The sequence below is a fragment of the Sinohyriopsis cumingii genome, unplaced genomic scaffold (assembly GCF_028554795.1).
Source record: "Sinohyriopsis cumingii isolate HCF-2022 unplaced genomic scaffold, ASM2855479v2 utg000349l, whole genome shotgun sequence".
In the NCBI taxonomy this organism is placed as follows: domain Eukaryota; kingdom Metazoa; phylum Mollusca; class Bivalvia; order Unionida; family Unionidae; genus Sinohyriopsis; species Sinohyriopsis cumingii.
Window position 1 is genome coordinate 3,655,042 of NW_028315889.1, and position 16,621 is coordinate 3,671,662.

A 16,621-nucleotide genomic window follows, 5' to 3' on the forward strand; every position below is an offset into this window, starting at 1 on the left:
TAGATGAAAGTTATTTAAATGTTCTCTTTTGCTTTCATTTTTAGTATAGAAAGCCATATTTAATGGTAGATTGTGCTAATTTTTAGGACTTTCAGATAGGATGCTTCATGTAAAATCTGGTCAAAATTTGTTGAGCAGTTTATTTAGATAAAGTCATTAAAAGTTGCAATAAATATATTTTTAGAAACCATGCAAATATTTTATGTGGACTGGGATCATTTGTACAAAACCTGCAAGCAATTCAAGCCAGAATGCTTTCTTTCAAACATGGCTAAAATCATCTGAGCAGTTTTTGAGAAGTCATGTAAAGGTGTTTATACTTTTAGTAATGGTGGCCACATTATATGGTACATTGGCATCATTTCTCTAAACCTGAGTCCTTTTTGAGAAAAAGTGGTTTAAAGGGTTTTCCATTTTTAGAAATTCTGGCAGATCAGTATCATTTGTTAAAACTTAAAAGCCATTGGGCATGGATGCTTTCTGTTAAATTTGACCAAATTCTGAAAAGCACTTTTGGAAAAGAAATAGTTTAAATGCTGTTTCTATTTTTGATAACAGTGGACATATTTGATGGCTGACTGACATATGTGTAATTTCTGAAAGCCCTTCATGCCAGGATCCACTTGGACAAAAATCTGGTTTAAATCTGTCAAGTGGTGCTGAGAAGAAAAGTTAAAAATGTAAACAATTATGGATGCATATCAGATGAAAATGGATCTAAGACCATACCATAAGCTCACTAGGCATTATGGTTAAAACTTTAACAAAGCTAAACCAAAATATCCTTTTCTCCCGATTACAATTGGGCATACCACTCACCAGAGTATCTGGAATGTACAGTGGCTCACAGGTGAAGAATCTATCATAACGAACCACTGTCTCAAAATACTGAAGCTGTACTATCTTGTGTCCATGACAGCTCACTCCACTCTTTAGCATCTAGAAAATAAAACTGTACCTTGTAAATAATTTTCTTGTTTGGTTAATACATTAAGGAGAAATGTTCACAGTTTTTGATACTTTTCTTCACTGCATTTTCTATTAAATTTACAACTTTCTTTCAAGTAAATGCTATTAAAGTATCTTGGGTTGTGAATCTTTCTTTTTAATTCATTAATTGAAAGTTGCTACAAAGTATCCCAAGGCATTTCTACAAAATGTTCAAGATTTGATATCATGGTAAATTACCAAGAAGTTTCTTAATTTTCACATCAAAGTACTTCTGTCTCAATGGATGGAAGTCGATACATATGACAAGAATTTTTAATGTCAGTGGGCACTGTTGAGGTATGCACTCCAGTACAGATATATCCTACAGGAAGTATGCATGGGACAAGTATGTCTATCCTATATGTGATCAGTACAGTACCATCTCATCTTTCTGTTCTGTTTTATATGAGGGATGGAACTCTCCAATGACTAGTTAAATGTTCCAAAACTTGTTAGTGGGTTTTCCATATTACATTTTTGGCCAAGAACATAGAATATGCCAATTTCTATAAATATTTGAAGTCAGTATATGGAATCTTCCAGTCAAAAATGGGCGACTGCAGGGCAATTGCTTTTTTTGCCCTTTCATTAATACCAATCTGATTATGCAGCCAACACCATTTTCCAGATATTATTAACAGATCACCTCTTTTGGCAAGATTTGGGATATTAAAGGATGAGAATGTATGGTTTTGCGAGCCTTTCCTTGTGGAATGGGAATTCAAAAAGTTGTTTGTTTATTTGTGAGATTTCAATGTAGTTCAAAGATTATAGTAAACCTGTAATTTCTGTGGAAAACACTGAGACTTTATCTGGTAGCTCCTTAAAGATGGTGCCTGGGGTATTGCAAAGACAGCAACAACTTTGTCTTTATCTTTAGAACTGTCTGCATTGGCAAGATGGTTTTTACTGCTTCTTGAGTACATGTGAATGCCATACATGGAATGAAATTTTGGTATCAGTGTGTACAAAATTTGGTATATGGGCCTAAAGATGCCATAATATGTGGGATGAAATTTGGTATATGGGCCTAAAGATGCCATAATATGTGGGATGAAATTTGGTTTCCAAGCATACAAGATCTGGTATTTGGGTCTAAATATGCCATAAAATTTAATTTCCAGGTGTACCAAATCTGGTATTGGGGTTCAAATGCCATAAAACTGGAATACAATTTGGTTTCTGAGTGTACAATACCTGGTATTTGAGCCTAAAGAAGACAAAGTGGGATGAAATGTGGTTTCTGAGTGTACAACATCTGGTATCTGGGCCCAAGATGACAAAGTGGGATGAAATATGGTTTCTGAGTGTACAATATCTGCTATCTGGGCCCAAGATAACTAAGTGGGATGAAATATGGTTTCCATATGCACAAGATCTGGTATTAGGGTCTAAAGATGCCATAAAGTAAAATGAAAATTGGTTTTAGTGTACAAGATCTGGTATTTGGGCCAAAGATGCCGTAAAGCAAAATAAAATATCATTTCTGGGTGTAACAAATCTGACATAATATGAAGGACGGAATTTGGTTTCACAGTGTACAGGAATAGGCATTTGGTTCTAAAGATGACAAAGTGGAATGAAATATAGTTTCCAGGTGCACAAGATCTGGTATTACACATGTTGGGGTTGGCATGTATGATTACTACACAGAAATGTTTGAAGTTAATATAATTTGTCTGAAAAGTCAAGAAATGAATTTAATTGTCTGTTTTCTAATTCAGATTTGTGTATAATTTGATCAGATGATGACAAAAATTTAGCATTTGCAAGTTGCTGTAACAGTATCTCTCCCTTGTGACGCTAGTTAATTATTTGTTTATGCATTATTATATTAATATTTTTTATATCAATGCATCAGTAATTAGGTTTTCATTTTGCCTTGAAATTGTAAATACATAACTCATTAGAATGTGATCCTTGTATGACAAAAATAAACAATAATAGGGATTGGTTCAACACTTGTATTTAGGCTAGTGAGCACATTTACATAACGGTGCCACCACATGTACCATAAAGGTCTGAACATGTGCTGAATGAAGTACATCCCCTGGATTCAAATCATAGGCACCACTGCACTAAACCTTATTGATAAACCAAATGACATTTTCATGCCCCAAGATTTACAAAATACAAAAATAAAGTTTCAGAAATAATGTGAAATTTACCGTAATACTGTAAAAACTGAGTTGTAGTTTGCTTTGATTTAAGCGACACCCCATTTTAAACATCTATGGTAATCATGCTAATATTAAGGAGTAAAATAAAGTCAAACATCAAAGTACTGGTACAGCCTGGTCTCCTGGGTAAACTTGAACCAACCTGTGAATTATGAAGTCTTTATTTACCTTTATTTAATTTTCTGTTGTTGAAATCAGAAAATATGCACATTCAAAATAATAAGAAAAACATCAAAGTAATTGATGAAAGTTCAGTAAGTGTTGGGACAACAAAAATGTATTTTTTTTCACAGGTATATAAATCTTTGGACACAGAAAAAGTTATTTTTTTCGTGCCCCAAGATTTACAGCCATTACAGTCGTCAACAAAATTTGTTAAATTTTTTTTTGAAGTTTAGACCTTGGCCCACCTCCAATCTTCCAGGCTTTTATTTCTTCCTAAATTATTTGGTTTATATGCAAGTATATACGGTAATATGTGGGATTAGATGGATCAGAGGATAGTTTGGAAGTATACTGAAAAACTAAATTTATTTGTCTGAGATAAAGTGATGGTTCATTTGCCTTGACACAAAAGTTTTCTGTAAAGGAAGATCTAAATAGTCCCGGAAAAACTCCAAGTTCCTCATTTTGTATTGGATCAAGCATCAGCAGGTATGACTTGTGAGCTGATCCATACACAAATGTGCCATAATGACTTGTGAGCTGATCCATACACAAATGTGCCATAATGACTTGTGAGCTGATCCATACACAAATGTGCCATAATGACTTGTGAGCTGATCCATACACAAATGTGCCATAATGACTTGTGAGCTGATCCATACACAAATGTGCCATAATGACTTGTGAGCTGATCCATACACAAATGTGCCATAATGACTTGTGAGCTGATCCATACACAAATGTGCCGTAATGACTTGTGAGCTGATCCATACACAAATGTGCTGTAATACAATCTGAATCTTAATGAAGTCCTGTACAAACGGAATAAGACCTTCTAATCTGTATTTGCCATAACTTGTATTTAATCCAGGGCTTTTTGAGATTGGTCCCAGAGGTATCTAATATTCATAGTAAAAAATGAGTTAAAACCATTTGGTTTCCTCCACAACATAGATAAGAAAATATCAAGATAAGTGTTTTGGGTAATCATGAATTGTATGTAATTGTCCTTTTGAACCAATTTTCTTTTGACCATTTTGAACCTCCATTTAGGCATTCAACAGTAAGCATACTTTCTAAGGTATAGCTGTGTGTATGTGTGTGTGTGTGTGTCTGTGTCTTTGGAATTTTTGAAGTAGCTTTAAAAAAAATTCAGTCATATCACCACAATGTCTGCAGTATGGCAGATTATAGTGATACCGCAGACCTGTAACATGATGTCCACCCAGTCACATTATCCTGACACCAGGCCAACCAGTCCCATCACTAACCTCTTAATACTGAGTACTTTGTGAAGCAGCTGTTAGTATAATTTTTATAAGTCTTTGGTATGACTTGGCCATGGTTCGGTCCTGTAACCTCCTGTACCTGAGGTGGATGCTGAATAAATAGCACAATTTTTTATAAATTATGTTTCTCCAAGTTGTTGTTGTAGGGTTTAACACCATTTTTCAGCACACGATAGGCTATACATGGCGGCCAGTATTAATGGTGGAGGAAGAACGAGGGAAAACCCCGGAAAGAACCACTGACCCTTGAGAAGCTACTGGCAAGCTTTCTCACATATCCACATTGGCTGAATCCGAGACTCGAACCTACGCAGACAGAGGTGAGATGGCAGTGACCGCGCTTTAGACCACTCGGGGCCTCTGTTTCTTCAAGAATGGTTTCCCAATCACATTACGTTAGGAATATTAGCCTGCTACCTAGTGAATCCAGCCCTACTAAAGATGAAAAACGTCTTATCCTGTCTATTTTATATAGATAAAGGGCAGTAGCTCTTGCCAACCACCTCACCCTGATACCACCAGGTGTCACCAATTTTTAGTTCAGCAAGACACTAACATGGATGCTTGCATGATGGGGTGATTGGGAGGGTTTTTAAGTAATGTGATCAGGCAAGTGTTCTCAGTGAAACATAATTTACATAAAAATGTGCTTTCTCCTTCAAATATATTCCCCAATCACATTGTGTTAGGAGATCAAGCAATAGGAGGAGGGGATGCTAAGTATCCAACCTCTACCTTGGGTATCCTTCTGGAGATAAGTGGTGGGATTCCCCACATGAAAGATAACCCATTCTCCTAATGACACAAGCAGCACAGCCTGGGATCCTTTGAAGTGGGACTCTTATATGGTTGAGAAGATGAAACTGAAATCTTCTCATCTACAAAAATTTTCACTAATAAATATAACACGGTAGCTGTCTATGCTGCTGCCACCAGCCCTACCAGATCAAAGTTTGTCTCTGCAATGCTAAGTTTCTGAGGTAAAACTCAAGAAGGTTGACTGCATGCCAGCAAACAGCTTCTAAAATATTTCAGTTCAAAATGTTGCTTTTGAAGTTGAGGGTCACACAGATGGCTCGAGACTTCTAAGCAGTAATCTACTTGAGGTGACTTTGATCTGGTGAGATGTCAGAGTACACCAAGCATACAACCCACTTCAGCCAGGAATAAAGGCTGAGAAGCATGATATCCTGTGTTATGGCTCACAGAGATTGCTTGAAACTTCAAAGCAGTATGCTACAAGAGGCAACTCTGATCTTGTGAGACATAAGAGTACACAAAGTGTACGACCCATTTCAGCCCCGAAAAAGGGCTTGTGTTCTGGCTCCCAATGGAATGAAGCATCATTTGCATGTGCCATGACATACCTCTGTGTGCTGCAAGTGGGTGCTAGAGAGCAAGAACAGGATTTTGCATGATTGCTGTTCTTGACCTGGCTATGGAAGAGAGCAAGCAAGGGATGATTGACTACTGACAGACGGTAACCTATTTTGGGCTATGAAGCCAGATGGTATCATCAGAACCAATGAATCCTCCAATCCGAACTGAAGGGAATTTGGGTCAACATAAAGGGTTATGCAGCCTTCTTATCCTGCATGAAGAAGCTAAATCTAACAAAAACATGGTCTGTATGATAGTGACTTTAGCGATGAAGTCTGAAGGGGTTTGAATTATATGATGTTAAAACCCAGGACTGGATCCCTTTGGAGACAAAATAATGGATCCTGGTTGAAGAGACCAATATTATCTAAAAGATCTGTTAGGTCTCTATCCTGCAAAAACAAGTTGCCATGATGCTGGAATGTGTCCAATATCATGGGACAATAGCCTTTGGTAGTGACTGGGACCTAATTGTTTCTCCTCAGACAAATGAGCCAGAGAAAAGTTGGCCAGTTGAGGGATAGAGGCACGCTGAAGGACGAAATAGTTGGTAACTCTTGAGATTCTCTCCACAACTGAAGGTTAGAATTGTTTGACTTGCAAGGTTGACCTGGTAAAAGCCAAGTGTATAGAAGAAGAGGGCGGTCGATTTGGGTTGGCTGGAATCTTCCTGGGTGTATTATTGTTAGGAAAAGTAGATCGGTGATACAGGGCTTGTCCCTGCAAAGAGGGGCTATCAGAATCATCCTGCCCCACAACTTTAGCCCCGTAGGAGGGGTGGCAGAGGCCCACAACCCCTCCAAAATGGCTGACAGTGCATCTCACGCCCAGGCTGTTTTGTCTGGAACTGGGGAGACAAAGGCAGACCTGCCAACCCTGACAAGTCCGTCTCAGTAAGGCAGTTGATTTTTTTCCATACGTTTGACCAGTGTTCAGTAAGGTGTAACAAAATAACATGAACTGCTATTGTAAAGCTGGAAAATGTAATTAAAAGTTTGGTATTCGGAAAGTACAGCAACAAAAAACATTATGTCCAATTGAAAAGTTTGTAAAGTATGCGTAGACTTTATTTACCAATGGTACAGTGTACAAATTTTAGTTCCAAACCCTATGCAGCTCAATGGCTTTTTGCTGTCTCTCAACTTGATTAATTTCTGGAAATTCTTCTTTCATTTCACATGATGATGGCAATCATATTTTCTGCCATGAGTCATACTCAAATTGGCAGGTGATGTCCAATAAACATAATTGTGTCCCTTCCAGCTTTTATTCACAAGAAGTTGAATATTCATTTTTATTTTTCCTGTGTTGATTATAAACACTTTTCAAGAGGTTTATTTTCTCTTTCATCTTAAACATGCATCGCTTGCTGGACACCATTTTAAAACTTTTTTATATGATCCACAGTTTGATCATGCAATCGCTTCACGTGAACAAATAGGTGCAGTTTAAGCATCTGATGTGCTGCTGTAAAGTTAATCTCGATCTTGACCAATTTCACTACTTCTAATATAAATCCTGGATCCAAATCAAACATGGATGAACAAATTTTCTGGATTTTTCGGCAATGATCATTTTTCAGTAGTTTTTGCTTTTATGCTGTAAGTCTGTATTTTATGGGTAATTTTCGTAAGACTTACGGCAAAATCGTACATTCCTTCACATGGATGGGAACAGGGTGGTTCCAAATGCCTGTGTGGACAGAGTGGCAAGGAGGGGCAGTACCTGAAACTGCTTGCCGCTAATTTCCCTCTTATCTTCCTCAAGAGCAACGGGGACCTGAACATGGTCACCCTGAAAGGGAGGGTATGATATGGTAGGAATGACATGGATCACCCACATGTGACACATTATATCAAGAAGAGACTGGCTGGACCCATCAAAACGTTGGCCATGGTATGGTGAGCAGCCCTGGTAAAATACCCTAGCAAACTTGGCCATCGACTCCCAAGTGTAGGTGTTCAGTAAGTCTGATTCTATGGATTTGGTGTGAATGGCATGTGGTCGGCTTGCGTGCTGGATGTATACAAAGTGTCTGGAAATCACTGGTGCTGGAAGCACCGAAGGCATGGTTGCACTGACAGATTTCTCACTGAAATCTCTGGTATGGTAATGATATGATACCATACGAACAATCTGGCTGGACTGCCAGTGTCGGTTGGACTGCTGGTGCTGACTGGGTGCCAGTGTCAGCTGGACACCTAATAATGTTGTGACCATGGTGTCAGTATTATTATTATTATCGATCCAATCGATCTCTCATTAACCCCATGTACCACGAAGGTCATGCTTGGATGTGCAGGGAGGCTTATGTGACCTGGGCTGCCTAAAATGTGGGAATATTCCCAAATGTGTCAGTATTGCCAACCACGAACCACAGGTTGTCTCCCTTGCTTTATTCCATCTTTCTTTCCTTCAATGAAGAACCACACAAGTTCTGTGCACATGCATGTCATGCATGTAGTGAACATTCCTCCTTGAATGACACAAGAAGAGAGAAAATAAAGCACCGATTAGCAAATCAGTATGTGACTAACTAGCTATTAGTATAAATTATCTAACTCGGCAGCCTTGACTGCCACTGCCTACAAATTATAGATGCTGTATATCAGAAACAATGTATGCATAATATAAAAAAGCAGGAATAATGGCAGACTTCCATGCTTTGAAATTGAATATAGATCATTTAAATTAATATTCTGCCGAAACGACACAAAAGAAACAATCAAAGCAGAAACTATTAATGGGCAAGAGTTACTGCCCTTTGTCTAGCCAAAAATAGACAGGATAAAATGTTTTTCGTTTTTAGTAGGGATTGATTCACGAGGTAACGGGCTAATACTACTAACATAATGTGATTGGGGAATGTATTCGAAGGAGAAAATCGTTGCTGTATAATGACCAATCAGCTCCTGGATTAAGGTATTTCATTATATTGTTAACTTTGCAATTTATAAAAATGACCGGCAAATAGGTTGCCCTGCAGTAAACCTGTATCTTGAGATTAGCTATTAGAATGGTGGTGCCTACTTTAAAATTCAGACAGAAATATAAACTGGTGACACTTTAAAAGTCAGACAGAAATATAAACTGGTGACACTTTAAAATTCAGACAAAAATATAAACTGGTGACACTAAAATTCAGACAGAAATGTAAACTGGTGACACTTTAAAATTCAGACAGAAATATAAACTGGTGACACTTTAAAATTCAGACAGAAATATAAACTGGTGACACTTTAAAATTCAGACAGAAATATAAACTGGTGACACTTTAAATTCAGACAGAAATATAAACTGGTGCCTACTTTAAAAATCACACAGAAATATAAACTGGTGACACTTTAAAATTCAGATAGAAATATAAACTGGTGACACTTTAAGTGAAGATTGAATATAGTACTCATTATGCTGTACTTTCATGTGGTCTCAAAGCTTTCTCTAAGTAAAAAAAGATGGCTACTATATTTTATTTGTTTACGAAAACTTCTCTGATAAATAGTTAAAATTTGATTATATAGTCTGTTGTGCTTCTCTGGCATCTAACTGACATTTTCGTTTTCTGTATCCAAAACACCAACAGTTTGTCGTTGATTGTTCATTCCATTGTTTTGCAAATACAGCTTGTTAGGGAGATAGGGTCAATACAGTCCTTTCCTTGTTGCCATGGCAGGAAGTTACCAGTATGAGATTTCAAATTTTCAGTTATTGGATTGATATCTCAATGGAACTTTTTCCATTTGCTAATAATGTTCTTGCTGGCATCATCAATCCATGCCTTGTGGACATATTCAAAACTTGCCAAAGTTTTAGATAATGTAACTCCCAGACACATTCTAGAGTATTTTAGTAAATTAGAGTATCATAGATCCACTACATTTTTCAAATGTAAACATCCAGATTTAAGCTATAAAGTGAGTGAAATGTTTACAGTCTGCAAATTTAAACCACAGAGTGAAATGTTTACAGTCTACCATATTCAGTTTCCATTCCTGGCCTAGCCTTGGAGGTTTTGGCGTATTACTTAAGTATACAGTTAGTGGTTACTAGCACAAAGAGAAGTCAACTGAAAGTGATTGATGGAAGATGCACAAATCAAAGTCTGAGAAGGATTATTTGGTAGCTCTGGACATGACTTGTCCATAAAAAGGCAAAGACTGTGTTTTGAAACAAAGGCACTGATATCTTTGCAACCCCGAAGTCAATGGTGGCTGTTAAATTCACTAAGTTGACAAAACATGCTGGCAACAGTTCAATAAGATTGTAAAGATCTGATTGGTTGATTGTATTTAGTACTTGGGGGTAGATATACAGAACAAAGTGTAAGAGTTTTCTGTATGCACTCTTTATTCAGTTTCAAGCATAGAGGTTGGTACAATACTGCTCTTTTTTGTGGGCTGCATATAAATAGATTTTGCTAGTAATGTATATAATATACCATGTCAATGAAAGCATATTATGACACACAATATAACAATCCATTACTATCTTACAATAGAAACCTGACAACTATTTACACAGTCTAGTCCTGACAGCTTCACTAGCTGAGGGTCAATGATCCACTCCATTCCATACTGATACAGTGGAACAATGACCCTAGGGTAGTGAAGTAGATTCAAACCGGGCAAAGTAGTTTGATTTCCATTTCATGTCAGTCACATCCTTGATCCAAGTTCTATACTGATTTAGACATTTTAGCAGTTTTATTCAGGCACTAGTATGGAACAAATTTTGATCTTTTAGGCAAGCATTTAACTACATAAATGCGAAGTACCCATTGAGAATCTGCTTGACTTGACATCAATTTATCAAGTGCTTACATGATCACTACGAGCTATTTATGTTAATGATGATTCCAGGTATTTTTTAAGCTCATTAAAGGTTGTCTGTGTGCAATTTTTATGCACTCAATCATACTGAATGAGTGTCTGATTCACTTATTTTAGTTTCTGATTCATGTAATTTCATGTCCCTGAAAACCTACTGAACCAACAAGAATGAATGAATACCTGTATTTGAGCTAATGTAAATTTTTTATTTCTGAACAATCCAATATTCCTTACAAAGCATTTTGTCCACAATTTTAAAAAACATTTTCTACTTTATTTCCTTTGTTATATAAATTTTCATTTCCGAAACATTTATTTAGAACTCAAATCATTTTATTATCTAGTTCATATAATAAAATCTTAATGTTTGGGATGAATCATTTTAAATATTACCGTTCTCATCATCTCCTGAAGAACAGAGGCCTTTTCTGCATTCCCCGAGAAGTGTTGCCCATGTGAGGCCTACAAGTAGAAGCATACGCAGACAATAAAGATGGCAACCATTTTTCAAATTTAACTATATGATTCAATTTATACAAAGAGTGTGGGAGACATGCAATAGGGATCAGGCAAAAATCAGAAATACTGGAGCAGAAATGACAATGAAAACGGAAGGAAATCAGAGAAAAAAAGTAAACGGCAGAATAAACTGAATGGTAAAATTGCAAGAAAAGTGTCTTCGACTTGCCTTACAAACAAGCACAATAATGAATGGGTAGAAAAGTTTTGAAAATCCATGGTGGTCCCTGTGCAATCAGCCTTTGAAAAACTAGTTGCCCAGAAGATTTACTTTTGTCACAAACACACACACACACACACAGATAGATATATATATATATATATATATATATATATATATATATATATATATATATATATATATATATATAACAGGGGGCATGCTACCAAGCAAAGAGGGTGACTATGTCACCTGAAAAATGTAAACTTCACGTTTTTTAAGAAAAGTGAAAATGTCTTAGCCTTGTCATTTTTTAGCCCAGTGATTTATTTAGCTGCACAATTACTATAGTTTGTGACTTCTGAGATGCTTTCTCACTGTAGATGGTTCTGAATATTCTGATGTAGCCCAAGGATAAATGTATTTAAGCGGTATTAATGCCAATTATGCCTTCTTGCACATTCACAGAAGTGTATTTTAACAGCTAAATGACCATTACCGTATATGTTGTGACACTGTATTTGTTGGGACACCATAAATTAATTTCAAAAGTGCACTGTATGTTCTGGGACACAGTTTTTTTTGAGTCATAAGTTGTGGGACACCTTTTAAATCATTCAAAAATAACATGTTGGAAAATGCACTCCAACTGAAATTTTATTTTAAAATATATAAAACTGTGTACTTGAGATAAAACTCTTTAATCCACTGCAGCAACATCTCATGAATACATCCCTTCTCCTACAAATGTATGATCCATTTTTTCAGTGCATATTTTTTTAATAGCTTTCTCATACCGTGAAAAATTGTGAGAGGCAACACATCACCTGAAGTGGAAAATTCAAGGACTAAAGTAATAGTGCTAATTCTCACACTTTTGACCCCCATCTTATCATCAGTCTGTCCAGGAATGCGATCAAAGTACACTCAAATTTCATCCATGATAATGATCATATTGTCGGCAAAATCATCTGCTTCTATTCTGACCTCCTCAAATTCATCACGTGATTTTATTTTCTCCAAATCTTCTGGGCAATGCTGGGTCATCGATGTCTGTGCATGAAGCACTATATTGTGTCACTTTAAAAACTGTTCCATTGTTTCAATTTATTTTTGTTGGTAGCTTCTCGTGGGTTGGTGGTTCTTTCTGGGGTTTTCTCCAGGTTCTTCATTCAACATTAATACTGGCCGCCACGTATAGCCTATTGTGTGCTGAAAAATGGCATTAAACTCTATAACAATAACAATTTATTTTCAAAATTCCCGTGAATACCGATGAAAAGGAACCAAAATTTGCTTCCATATCTTGGCTGTCTTTGTATGTTAACATTTTTAAAAAAAAAAACTGGCACACTTAAAAGAATCCATAGTCAGCTTCTGAGGTCACCTTGCTTTGCAATAAAATAACCTTTGTATTGATATCCTTTTATATATATAAAAAACGGCTTCTGAGTATCCAAAGTCGGCTTCCGAGGTCAGCTTGCTTTGTAATAAAAATAACCTTTGTCTTTTGATGTCCTGTCGTTAAGTTCAAAGAAGAAGTTTACTGCTCACTGCCAGTTGTGTTTATTCACTACCCGGGCTTCTATGTGCATGGCTGCTGTAGTTATAATTAATAAAAAGGAGCACTGTTGTCTGTGGGTAAATAGTAATGATACTTTTGTAACCTGTGCTGGCAAAAAGATTGTCACTTGCACTTGAGTGAATGTGTTTTCAAAAAATGATTTTTATTTGTGAGAAACTGTCATACAGTAGACCTGGATATAATTCAATCTTGATTATTTTGCACCTAACACAGTGTCATGCGTGAATGACAGTTGTCTTCAAGATATCTTTCTTTATTTCCATCTTATTTGCGATTTTGTTCAATCCAGTTTTCATTAGGTTCGGTCTATAACATGGTCGGGTTCTATGACTCCCAACTACCGTGTTATAGTGCGGTCACACTGTACATACCTACATACATCACGTTTCTTGCTTTGTTCCCATTTCGCCCTGTTCAGTCTAAAAAAGAGAAGTCACTTCTCCCTAAAATTCAAATCTAGCTTGACCCCTGTGTGTGCACACACACACACAAACACACACACACACACCCTTCTCAAAACCAAAATCTCAGAATACCAGAATCCCCATAAAACCTAATTTTTTAGTCCCAATTTAATATGATCATTTTTTTGTCCAAGTAAACCAAAATCCATCAACTCTCAATACCAAAACAAACTTTGATGTCAAATTTCATTTTTATGTTTACAATTAACCCAATAAACTTAAACTCATTTGAAACCTGGAAATACATTTTAGCTGCTAAATTCTGATCACAAGCTAGAAAAGATTAATTATTGTTAACAGGTACTGTAGTAGTCTCATCTAGGACCCACAAATGTCCCAAAGGCAAAGAAAGTTGTTATTTTTTTCAATTTTATTTTTAATATATGCATTTAATGAAGAATTAGCTGAATAAAATGTTCCTACCAAAAACTGTATCCTGTCACATGAATAAATGTTCCTACCAAAAACTGTATCCTATGAAATGAATAAATGTTCCTACCAAAAACTGTATCCTGTCACATGAATAAATGTTCCTACCAAAAACTGTATCCTATTAAATGAATAAATATTCTTACCAAAACCTGTATCCTGTCAAATGAATAAATACACATAGAAATACAGTCCTCATCACAAGAAACATCTGAGGAATGAGGTTCAGTACTTTAGTAACTTGACTACAAGTCCAATGGAATTATGAATGATACACCAAAATATTTAAATACATCACATAAATCATAATATTCACAGCTCAAGAGCCTGGCTTGAAGATGGCAAGGAGCATGGTCTGTTGTTTCTTTCATTGTTCTTTAATGTAGCATGTGAGATCATTTGAGTTAATCTGATATTTAGAATACCATATTTACCGTATGTAACACTGTATTTGTTGGGACACCATACATTTTTGAAGTAATTTTTGTGTGCACGCCCATACAGAAATTTCTCATGGATTCCATATGGAATACTTCAGGAATCCATATGGAATAGATATGGACTGAAAAACTTATGGAATCAGACAATTTATTCCATATCAATTCCATAAGTACTTCACAGCAAGTGAAAATTCCATATGGAAAGCAGGCTCATGTATTATAGCATCATGGAGAATACCCTCTGAAGAATTAATAACCTAATCTATCTGATTCAAACAGAAATATTGGTGGGAGTTAGAGTACATGTATATGTCACTGTAGCTGATGTGGAAGGATGAATATATACTCATATAAATTTGAAGACAACACAATCATGTCAGTTTTCTTTAATTTATTTCCACAGATGCTTAAAAACAGGCAAAGACATGACCCAAAAAGTAGAAAAAATGTAAACATGATCAGAATATTAATATCTGGTAGTACAAGCATAGACGTATCTTTGGACTTAGAAAATTTGGTGCAAGGTGGATTTTGGGTGTGATCTGATGTTTATTTTGAAAAATAAATTTTTTGCTTCCTATAAAAATATGCTCTAAAAAAATTATACCCTAGTGAAAATGTGACTGAAATTTCAGCAAAATCGCCAGTGAACATTTTTTAACATTCACTCAAATGTCTTTTGATTTTACCAAAATTTCTGAAAATATCAGTGAAATTTTGTGATTGAAATATCACTGATTCTGCCAACAATTCTGAAAATATCAGTGAGAATTTATGTTTGAAATTTCACTGAGTTTGTCAAAAATTCTGAAAATAAATTGTTATTTTGTTATTGTAATATCACTGACACTTCAATAAAAAATATCAGTAAGATATAATAAAATTTATTTTTTGTTTCTTGTACCATTTGAATGATTTTCAGCAACATTTATGTTTCTTGTTTCTGATAGCTGTAATTTTATTGTTCATTTTGGGCACAATATCGTCTTTCCAAATCTTCTGGGAGATGCTGGGCCATCAATGTCTGTACACAAGCACTAGACAGTGTCTCTTTACAAACTGTTTCATGATTTCGATTCGTTTTCAGAATTTCTATGAATACCAGTAAAAAGGTACCAAAGTTGGCTTCCCCATGGTGGGCCACTTTGTATATATATAAACTTTAAAAAGTCATCTTCTAGGGTTGGTTTGCCTTTGAAATAAAATAACCTTTGTATTTGATATCCTGCTGGTAAGTCAAACAATGAGTTTATTGCTCACTACAAGTTGTGTTTATTCAACACCCTGGCTTCCATTTGTTTGCCATCTGTAATCATAACTGATACAAATGAGAACTGATGTCTCACTGCAGGGCAAATAGTATACAGAGCATTAAATAAGACTTTCTGTTGTAGCTGTTGTGGGGTTTAATGGCATTTTTCAGCACACGCTAGGCTATACATGGCGGCCAGTATTAATGGTGGAGGAAGAACCCGGGAAAACCTTGGAAAGAACCACCAACCCACAAGAAGCTACTGGAAAGCTTTCAAACATACCCACATTGGCTGAATCCGAGACTCGAACCAGCGCAGACAGAGGTGAGATGGCAGTGATCCATAACGGAGAGCGCTTTAGACCACTCGGCTACACTCGGGGCCCCAATACTTTTTGTAACCCATGCAAACATAAAGATTGTCTTTTGCACTCAGAGAATACATTTTCTAATAATGATTTTTATTTGTGAGATTTGTCATATTGTTAACCTTTGATTATTTTGCATCTTACACCACATTATGGCAGGTGCCTTCAAGAAATCAATTGATCTTAATCTCCTATTCTCTTGTTTGTGATTTTGCTGATTCCAGTTTTCTGTAGTCTGATAACATTCAAACCTTTGAGGACAACCAAGTATGATTTATTTCTCTATATTCACATCAATACCATACAAGAGCAATACACACTATGGATGCATACACTATATATATGGAGTCTGTGGATATATTATTCCATTAATAAACTTCTTGTGATGAACAAAAAGTGTACAAATGATAACATTACAAGGTTAGTTTCTTTATTTTATTATCAAATAAGCATTTTATTTTATCTGCTTTATTGTAGCATGCAGTGTGTGTGTGGGTGTGTGTGTGAAAATATTTTGTTTCATAAGTCTTTGGACATATGATGTAGGGGATAAAATGTCACCATAAGTTCT

At 35.9% G+C, this 16,621-nt stretch overlaps 1 protein-coding gene across 5 annotated transcripts in view; it reads right to left on the minus strand.

The window, feature by feature from the left end:
- Positions 1 to 16,621, minus strand: part of LOC149774338 (exportin-T-like) — a 191,602-nt gene that overhangs the window by 64,541 nt on the left and 110,440 nt on the right. For all 5 annotated transcript variants that reach the window (XM_089945416.1, XM_089945418.1, XM_089945414.1 and 2 more), the window contains 2 exons: positions 11,227 to 11,295; positions 820 to 939 (listed from right to left, as the gene is read on the minus strand). In XM_089945416.1, the coding sequence (XP_089801542.1) occupies positions 820 to 939; positions 11,227 to 11,295 (189 nt within the window). The remainder of the gene's footprint in view (positions 1 to 819; positions 940 to 11,226; positions 11,296 to 16,621) is intronic.